Source organism: Electrona antarctica, assembly GCF_951216825.1.
Source record: "Electrona antarctica genome assembly, chromosome: 3".
NCBI classification, from domain to species: domain Eukaryota; kingdom Metazoa; phylum Chordata; class Actinopteri; order Myctophiformes; family Myctophidae; genus Electrona; species Electrona antarctica.
In genome coordinates, this window is record NC_136808.1 from 3,603,070 (window position 1) to 3,612,977 (window position 9,908).

The 9,908-nt window shown below is 47.4% G+C and overlaps 1 protein-coding gene across 1 annotated transcript; it reads right to left on the reverse strand.

Moving 5' to 3' along the window:
• Positions 1 to 1,910: 1,910 nt before the first annotated feature.
• LOC306920622 (uncharacterized protein) lies at positions 1,911 to 8,999 on the reverse strand. The gene is made up of 13 exons (XM_079497432.1): positions 8,879 to 8,999; positions 8,564 to 8,662; positions 8,385 to 8,456; positions 8,173 to 8,292; positions 7,938 to 8,006; positions 7,739 to 7,786; positions 7,555 to 7,626; positions 7,280 to 7,327; positions 7,096 to 7,167; positions 6,694 to 6,875; positions 2,489 to 6,601; positions 2,151 to 2,311; positions 1,911 to 1,992 (listed from the first exon to the last, which is right to left on the reverse strand). The coding sequence occupies exons 1-12, from the start codon at positions 8,979 to 8,981 to the stop codon at positions 2,300 to 2,302; spliced, it is 5,010 nt and encodes a 1,669-aa protein (XP_079353558.1). The 5' UTR covers positions 8,982 to 8,999; the 3' UTR covers positions 1,911 to 1,992; positions 2,151 to 2,299.
• Positions 9,000 to 9,908: the final 909 nt, after the last annotated feature.

Here is a 9,908-nt window from a genome sequence, read left to right on the forward strand (position 1 = left end):
GGAGATATGATTTTTGATCTGCCTTTCACAGTTTTCCATTTTTGAAGGGGGGTGGACGAGGCTCTGAGTCGGGCTGGTAGCGTAGGCCAGCTAGTCTTATCGGGGCTCCGAGCTCTTCCAGTTAGTCGTCCTTTCAAGTCCTGTACGCCGTTCTCTCTGTTTGTAATCACAGTGGATATACCGGGGGGGAAAACACCCCCAGTTTTTCGTCCTTTCATGTCCTTTGGCCTTGCACCGAGAGAACTCCAGGCGAATGTCTTATCCTGCGCGCGGTTCTCCTGATTCCCATGTTGTTGTTTTACTTCCAAATTAACTTTTAAATAGTGTAATTCCGCTTCGAGCACTGCAATCTTTTGAAGCAGTTTCTGAAAGTCCTTTGAAGATATGACAGGGAACAAGTGGCCCCTCGTTCAAGTCTGTCTCCCGCTGTGCGCTGTGTTGGCCTGCGTCTACAATGCATTGCCTCGTTAGAGCCAAGTCTGCTTGTAAATCTGACACCTCCTCCATGTGATCAAGTTGAAGCTTTGAGATCTCGGCATGGTGACTGTCCTTTAACGCTTGCATAGCGTCACTGTGCTTGGCAATGACTTCTTGTTGCAGTATGCGTGCAGATTCGTAGATTCCGCGAACTGTATCAGAGTCATCCGCCTCTGGAACCTCGGTGTTCAGCACATAAGCCGCTTTCTTTTTCACCAAGCGTATTTTCGACTTCTTCGCTACTGGTGTGGTCTGCAGGCTGCTAGTGGACGCTCCATCATTAACTGCAGTTGTCGCTTTTCTCTTTACCAAACGTGTTTTGGCACCCACAGGCTGTCTGCTCGCCGCTGTTCGCTTTGGTCTCACACTCACAGTAGACATCGCGCTAGCATAGAAGTTACCAGAGTCCATTATTCTATCCTGACGAGTCACAACTGAGTGGGTGCGCTCCCGTTTTAAAGTCATGGTCAGCTAATGTGGGCGTGTGCTGTCACGCCTCTGAAATTGTGACATGTTTATAAATATTTAAGAGACAACATACAGCTGTCTGTCATCATTAGGCTACTTACAGTATAGTACAAAATGCCTCTTGCTTTACAAACACGTGAGAATATAAGATTGTGGCATGAACAGAATTTTACCCTGCATAGAATAAAGGAGAATCTGACAGCATTAGGCGTGAACTTGACTGACAGAGCTATTCGCCACTATTACCATTTTAAGGCCTGCAAAAAAAGTTGTACAACCGCGTAAATTGACAAGGTAAGCAACTGTACAGTGTAGAATAACCTCCTTCAATGATTTTCTTCCATTTCATGTAGGCTATGTCTTAATTGGACAACAATGTGATAATACATCTACCGTATTTTACTTTTCAGTCAGGTGATAGAACTTATAGATGGACTACTACGCCAGAATGATGGACTTTCTACCCCGAAGATCAAAGCCCTACTTTTGCGGGACCATAATATCAGTCTCGGTCGGAACTCCGTTCGGAAAGCGATAGCTGAGCTCACATGGTCTTTTGGACGTGCAAGGTAAACCCAGTAGAAAATGTTCAATGTTCGGTACAAATCCAATCTACAGTATGTAATTTCACCTACTGTGTTATTCAACGCAATTAGTAATTCTGTTCTGTATATTGTCCTGTCCCCACAGAATGGTTATGTTGTCTCAATGACTTGTCTTGTACTAGAATTTCGCGGGCCTTCGGCCCGCTCATCCTAGCTCCCTGCGCGTCGCAAATCGGAGGAAGGAAATTGTGAGAGCAAAGGTAGACAAAGTCACAACATTTCAAAATGTAGTTCTCAGTGTATTTTTAATGGAGTCTGAGTGTTTTTTTAGGAAAGAATGTTAATGTTAACAGTGAATGTGTAGTAAAAGAAGCTGCAGTGCCATGAGGTTGCCCAGATTTGGCCAGTAGAGCCTGCATAATGGGATCATCATCATCTTCAGTGATGTAGTTCAATCAGAAATGGGATTTGTGAGAATGCAACAGCCTATACATTGCAGAGGCTGCAGAATTGGGGAAACAGAGAAGGTAGGGATAAAGTATACATTGAGACATCTCCACCAGGTATGTTGTGAATGGAATGACAATGCTATGTCTATGTTTGATTATCAGTTATGTAGACTAATCAACAATGAGACTTGTAAGAATGCAACAGCCTTACGTTGATGGGGATGGTTTGGGGAAGACGCAGTTGTCGTGGAAAGGCCAACTTAGCAAAGGAACAATTGTATTTGGCAGCTGATCCAGAGGAGGGCGTGGAGGAGTGGGGTGATGTGGAAGGGGTGTTTGTGTTTCTGGTTCCAGAGATTGTCATGGTTGAGCCTGCAGAAAAGGAGACACAGATAAGGGATGAATCAACCACACAATGTGACATGTCCACCACAGATCATGTGAAAGGTAGTGATATTTCTGGAAAGTGTTAATCAGTGTTAGCAGCAGTTATGTATTATTCAGAAATGACATATGTAGAAATGACATGTAGCAATGCAACAGCCTTACCTCAATGGGGATTGTAGGGCCAGGAAGAACAGCGCGAAGCAAGTCTCGAAAAACCACATTGGCAGTATGATGTTCCGGCTGTCCTTCTTTCTGCTTTATGGCATAGGTGAGAGCTTCTGGGTTACCTGTCCTTGAGCTGGCAACATAAAGCTGTCCGTGACTGAAGACAGGGGACGAAAGCCAGACCCCCACTCTTGTAAGTGTCTGGCCTTGGGATTTATTGATGGTGGTGGCAAAAGCGGTGCGGACTGGAAACTGTCGTCTGGCCCACTCAAAGTAGGAATGTCTAGGATCAGGAATGAACTTGATTCGAGGGATCAGGACTTCCTTTTGTGTGGCTGCAAGTTTGCACAGCAGCAGTTTGTTGTTGAGGGTTCTCAGGAAAAACAGTTTGGTGCCATTGCAGAGTCCGTCTTTGGGGCTGATGTTGCGCAGTAGCATCAAGGGCATTCCTGGCTTGAGGGTGATGAGGTGCCTGGGAAATCCATTGGGGCAGAGGGTGTTGAGGTATTCCACGTTAAACCGCATTCTGTCTTGGTAGTTCTCCAGGGTGTCAGCACTGCTCAGGTTGGTTGACAGACCTGGTACCCAGGTCTCCATTAGGTCGTTGATGGCGTCCACGTCCTTGTTGGTAGGGGCAAGTACTGATCGGCCATCCAGCCAGCCGGTAGTAGTGAAGTTGTTGGACATATCTGGAAATATAGTTTGGCAAAACATCTTCATGGAGTACTCCTCCGCTGTGTGGTCATTGTCTGTGTTGCTTTGAATGTGGAAATACCTGTCATCTGGGATGAAGATGAAGTCGTTTGCATCGTTGGCTGTACCATCACCAATGCGGAGTGTCCATTGGTCAAAGGCCTTCAGGTCTTGGTTTTCACTGGCCCTGACTCGCATGTTCTCTGTGAGGCTGGAGACTTGGAAGTGTTGCCAGAGGCCTGAGTTATTGAGGCAGCTGTTGACAATTTGGGCAGGATTAGCCCCTTGAACCACTGGAAGACACTGGCGGAAGTCGCCGGCCAAGATGATGATTTTCCCACCAAATGGACAGTCTGGCTTGTTCATCAGGTCTTTCAGAGTGTAGTCAAGTCCCTCTAGCAAGAAGCGGTGCAGCATGGTTGCCTCATCAATGAGCAGGAGGCGTGCCCGTCGCACCAGCTTGGCTAGGCTGCTTTGAGCTGTGATGTGGAAGGGTGTGTGTTCTGTTGGGTGGAGAGGTGCTTTCATCCGCGAATGGAATGTTCTGCCTAGGTGTAGGAGTTGTGCAGCAATGCCAGTAGTTGCCATGGCAAGGGCAATACAGCCACCAGGTTCCAGACTGCGCACAGCGTCCAGTAGTGCATTGAGTAGGAAGGTCTTACCACAACCGCCACGTGCTGATATGAAGAGTTGTAAGTTGGCCTGTTGCTGGACTGCCGTCATGACAGTGTCGTAAATCTGTTGTTGTGCAGCAGTGAATTGTGGAATTGTTGCCTGTACATTGGCTTTCAGCTGGGCCACATCATAGTCCAGCTCCTCACGGATAAGAGGCTCTTCGATGTTGACCAGCCCATGGACAGTGGCCTTTTCCTCATCTGTCATTTTTTCCAGGAGGAAGTCTTGGAGGTCATGTTCATGTGACTGGAGGCGGACTTGCAGATCCAGTCTCACCATGGTTTTGAGTTGCTGGTCAGTGAAGGTCGTTGCACTCTGCTGTGCTCTCCGCTTGAAGTCATCTGTCCAGTCTGGCCAGAAGTCGTTAAACAGGCTTGCAGGGTTCGCTGGTTGGCAGAAGATGAGGATGATGACGAATAGGGCACGAATCTGGGGGCAGAGGTGAGTGGCAGCAGCCTCAGTAAGGACAGTGGACCACTCTTGGTCATCATCCAACAGGCCAAGCTCCCTGCACACTGCCTGGTAGGTGTCAAGGCGGCTGCCATTGACTGAGTAGAGGTCCTCAAAACTTGTTTTCCCTTTGGAGTGGTCATTGTGGAGGAGCAGTCTCAGGTAGAACACATCTCCAGCTAGAGGGCTGATGGTGTGGACACGGCCAACGGAGAAAGCGTTGTTTTTTCTGAGTTGCCACTTGTTTGTGTAGGTGTATTTGTGAGGCATGTCAACATAGCGCTGCATGGTCATAGGGTTGTAATCTGGACCTTTGGCTGTCTTCTGTTGAGCATTCAGTTTGAAGAAAGCAGTCAACTCTGTCTGTCTGCCCTGCTCCACCACATTCTCCTCATCACCCTCGGCGAAAACGACGTATTGCTCGTGTTCCAGATGCAAGCGGAGGACTTGAACAGGAGGCTTGTTGGCGGATATGGGGAATGCGAAGAGTTTCCAGCAGGCCTCACTTGAGCCAACTTCATAGTCCCTAATCTCATCACGGGCAGCCTGGGCGCCCTCAACTTCAACACAAACCATTGCACGGTCCGGCCCCTTGGTCACATATTTGTAGAGATATTTGGCCGCAAGTGCAGAGATGCATACTTCTACGTTGATGTGGCAGTTGTATCGGAGGCTGAGGTAGGGGTTGTAGGGCACTACCCAACTGTTGTTGATGTGGTTCCCATTTTTTTTTGCAGTTCGGCCACCATTATCTGGAGAGCGACGGCGGTAGATAGGATAACTTGTTTCGTCACCAACTGTTGTTCTGGGCTGGAAGGGTTTGGGGAAGTTCTTCTTGCAGGCTTTGCAGTTGGAGCCGGCTTTCTTCTCCATGCAGGGATTGTTGGGATGCTCTTGTCCACAGGGACCGTGGATCATGTTAGCAAGTACAATGTCCCACAGTGGCTGGCGCCTTGCTTTTTCTTGGGCAGAGATCCCATTTTCATGCGGGTCAGGGGGAAGTTCTGCACAGACAATTTGGTCCACTTGGGCTGGTGTCTTGGGTTTGTCCTGCTCTGCTAGAATGAGGAGGATGTGCGAGTGAGGCAAGCCGCGTTTTTGAAATTCTATGACCCAGAGGTGGGCAATGGCTAGGCCAAAGATGTGTCTTTTGATGAGGTCATCCATGATCTGATCTTTCTTTAGTTTGAATACCCGGGCCACCAGGTCAGGTCGGTCTTGGGGTGTCTGGCCAGGGGTGAGGGCAGCTACGATCTCTGGCCAGTGAGGATTGCAGGTGACCGTGATGAAAAGGTCTGGCTTTCGCATGTGGCGGACTATGGCCATAGCGTCCTGGAACTTGCTGTGGTACCAGCGTGGACTGCCATGGAAAGAGCTAGCAAGGATGACTCTACCCACAGCATGTTCCTGCTCATTGTGGTGGACAGAGTGAGATGGAGCACTCCGTTCCCGTCTACGCACAGCCACAACCTGTTGTAGTTGTTTGAAGCTGTCAGCCCGTAATGTCTTCTGGTTATGGCGCTGCCAAGTCAGCCTCTGGTTCTCGCATGTTATCCAGGCATTGAGGATCCATTCTTGGAACAGTCTGCCTGCCTGGAAAAGGTAGTCGCTCGCAGTGTGACGACTGTTCATGTGATAGGCAAAGAACTCACGGGCTGTGAGCCTTTTTTCATCACCCACATGCTTGAGAGCACAGTGCCAGCCAGATGTCCCTTCAATGAAGAGGAGGGTGAAGTGGAGGGGCATGGCTTTGGGATGGCGGTCAGATATGATTTTCAGACCTCCACCACGTAAGTGGATGACCAGATCATGTGCCTGTTCGTTGGTGACAATGCAAAGTTCTTGGAGATTGGAGGGGGCATTGTAAACACCGGAATGTCCTCCCTGTGGCCTGGCTGCAGCACTTATGACAATAGTGCCTCGCTGTAGTTGTTCTTCTGGGGTTTCAAGGATTTGCTTGAAATCTTGGACAAATATATTGTGCAGGTGAATAACTTGCTGCACAGTGTGCAGCAGCTGCGCCATTGTGTCCTTGTCAGCAGTGGATGTTCTGGCGGGGAGTGTCATGTTTGCAAATCTGGTGGTGTTTTCCAGACTTGGGTCGAGGACATAAAGTTGGGCAAACACAGCAACAGCACCAGGTTCTGGTTGGAGTGGCCCGATGCGCTGGATTACCTTTCCTTGGAAAATGACAGTGGGAGTGAAGCGTGTGAATGTTTTCTCTTTGACCGCAATACTGGAGAGGCAGACAGCGTTGTTGATGACACGGCTGTGTTTCCGAAACAGTTTTGCCTGAGGGGTATCGTCAAACCACAGATCATTGATGGCCTGTGGGGGCCTAGGGAAGGCTGGTAGGCAAACCTTTCCATTCAAGCAGCAGATACTGGAGGTCTCTTTTTGAATGTGAATGCGTGACAGTGGTCACACACACAGTTGAGCTGGCCAATACTCTGTGGTGTGTCGGAGAGTTGGTTGATAGTTAGTTGGCCGCTGAGAATCTGCGCAGTGCAAGTTGCAATTTTGGCAGCAACTTGTGATTGTCGTCTTGCTGGCTGATGGGAACTGCCTGTGAAGGTAAATGGAAAGTATGGTGTGAAGTTAATTTCATGAGAGTCATGCAATAAGTAGATTGTGGTCAGTATGTGAATGTGATGTTTTTGTTGAGGCAGGCAATGGAAATGTGTGGAGGCATTAAATTGAACTGTGTGTATGTGTAGTGGGACAATGTGATAGTTGTGAGAGTTATTGAGGTGAAAGTGTAGATGTGAGTGTAGTGCGTTGGTTACCTGTGGTTTCTGCTGTGGCCATTGGCTGTGTTGTAGCCATCATGTGCTGCTGTTTGTCCAGGTTATGCTGAGCTGAGAAATTAAGATGGGAGTGTATGTGACTATATATTCAGTACATGTAGGTATAACATACACACATATGCGTAATGCATTGAGGCAGAGGGCAACATATCTGAGGCCTTACCTCTGGTCCGTCTCATTCTGTCACGTGTTTGCTCCCGCCTGCGCTGAACTGGGTATGGATGTCAGTAGTGTGTGTAGACACAGAGGTACAAAATGTTATCGACATGTTATGCAGAGATATGTAGATAGATGTCTCTATACAGTGTGTCAGGATGCTCGGTACCAAGCAGTAAGGTTATCTGAATAACAGAAGTCAGTACCTCTGGCCTCAGCCACGTCCAATGAAGGTGTGTTGGCCATTTGAAAGTGTAGATGTGAGTGTAGTGCGTTGGTTACCTGTGGTTTCTGCTGTGGCCATTGGCTGTGTTGTAGCCATCATGTGCTGCTGTTTGTCCAGGTTATGCTGAGCTGAGAAATTAGGATGGGAGTGTATGTGACTATATATTCAGTACATGTAGGTATAACATACACACATATGCGTAATGCATTGCGGCAGAGGGCAACATATCTGAGGCCTTACCTCTGGTCCGTCTCATTCTGTCACGTGTTTGCTCCCGCCTGCGCTGAACTGGGTATGGATGTCAGTAGTGTGTGTAGACACAGAGGTACAAAATGTTATCGACATGTTATGCAGAGATATGTAGATAGATGTCTCTATACAGTGTGTCAGGATGCTCGGTACCAAGCAGTAAGGTTATCTGAATAACAGAAGTCAGTACCTCTGGCCTCAGCCACGTCCAATGAAGGTGTGTTGGCCATTTGTGGAGGAGTGCTGCCCTGGTGTTGAGCTGTGAAGTGATGTGTAGAGAGATAGTAGAGCACAGGGTGTGAGTGTAGTGTACACAATTAATGTAGGTTATGTGATGAAGATACTGCAGTATCTGTGGAGAAAGAAACAGCAGTGTATTGCATTGTGCAATGTGCTGTGCAAAGTGTAGTTTTGAGCAAGTTTACCTGGTACATGTTGTGCTGCAGCTGCTGGAACCAAGCGTTGTGTTGGGGCTGTTGGCGTGTGAGTGGCGTGGGAGGGTCCATGTAGTAGTTCAGCTGCTTGATGCATGCATTTGCGTGTAGCTGTTGGCGATGGATGTTTTGCACAGTATGTGAGTGTAGTGGACACAATGCAGTAGGGGTAAATTTGAGTGCAACATATGTGAATGCATTACCTCTGGTGTCATGCAGGTGCAAAGTAGGGGTGTGGAGCAGTCGTGGTGTAGTCGCGTCATCAAGGCGTTCTGCTGTGAAGTGAGACAATCATCATCAAGTTGTGCTGCTATGACATGGTGCTGTGTGATGGGTCCCTGCCGCCACACAGTAAATAGAAAGGTGTCAGTGTACTGGGTACCTGTGGGCTGGGTGTCTTCCAATGAGCGGGTGTGTGTGTGGCCACGTAGAGTGTCGCGAGCAGGGTTGTGGTGGAAGTTTGGATCCTCATTGCGTTGTTCTGTGGAGTGTGATTGGACAGCATGCATGAGTTAGTGTAAACTGGTCACGTGTGGGAAACTGGTTACGTGTGGTACGATGTTAGTAAATGGTGGTACACACACAGTGAAGGAGTACGTGTGTGCACAGTGTGCACAGACGCACACATGTATTGTGCAGTGCAAGTGTTTGTGGAAGGTTGTTAGAGCACATGTACCTTGTGCGGATGGTGCTGTACCTTGTGCGGATGGTGCGTGGTGTTGTCTGGCAGCTGTGTGCAAGCGTATTTGGGTGGCGTTTGCCGTTCGGTATCCAAGGGATGATGTGCGTTTCTTCGGCATGGCTTTGTATGTAGCTGAAGTGGTTGAAAGAAGTGTTTTATGCATTGACGACAAATTATGAAATTATAGTTATGGTATGAGGCAAATAATGGCGTTTTTGGCAACAGCGGAATTGTTAGCAGCCCTCATTTTCAGCATTGACAACATGAAGACAGAATTGGGTGGCAATAGCTGTTGTACATGAGACATGGCGGCGTGTTATTATGCTTGTAATGATGCTAGTGTTATTATTAATATTGTTATTGTCATGCTATTTGTAAGAGCATAATTGGCAACAGCCCAATTGTTAGCAGCCTGTATTGTTAGCAGGCGTTATTTTCAGCATTGCCAACATAAATGGAGAATTGTGTGGCAATAGCTGTTGTACATGAGACATGGCATTATCAGCTGTTGATGCTGTTGATGCATCAACAGAATCATAACGTGGCTCTGATTCAGGAAGCTTATCTGCTTTTTTTTTTTTTTTTTTAACGTCGTATAAAAGCATATAAGTATGCGGACGTCTCTGAGGTTTATAACAAACCAAACCGTTTGAAATTCGGTTGTAAATTGAGCAAGTTATGGTCATTTAAGAGTACATCATAGACACAATGTTATGTGGGCCGAGGTAAGATGGCCGCCACGTAACGACGTCGCTCTTTCTTTCTTTTTTTTAACGTCGTATAAAAGCATATAAGTATGCGGACGTCTCTGAGGTTTATAACAAACCAAACCGTTTGAAATTCGGTTGTAAATTGAGCAAGTTATGGTCATTTAAGAGTACATCATAGACACAATGTTATGTGGGCCGAGGTAAGATGGGCGCCACGTAACGACGTCGCTCTTTGTTTTTGTTTTTTTACGTCGTATAAAAGCATATAAGTATGCGGACGTCTCTGAGGTTTATAACAAACCAAACCGTTTGAAATTCGGTTGTAAATTGAGCAA

Bases quoted from the DNA above. Each gene is read 5' to 3' on its own strand.
- LOC306920622 (XM_079497432.1), bottom strand. From the start codon at position 8,981: ATGCCGAAGAAACGCACATCATCCCTTGGATACCGAACGGCAAACGCC. The intron at 8,007-8,172 runs GTAAACTTGCTC...ATCACTTCACAG, and splicing joins TGCAGCACAACATGTACCAG to CTCAACACCAGGGCAGCACT. The intron at 6,876-7,095 runs GTAACCAACGCA...TTACCTTCACAG, and splicing joins GGCCACAGCAGAAACCACAG to GCAGTTCCCATCAGCCAGCA.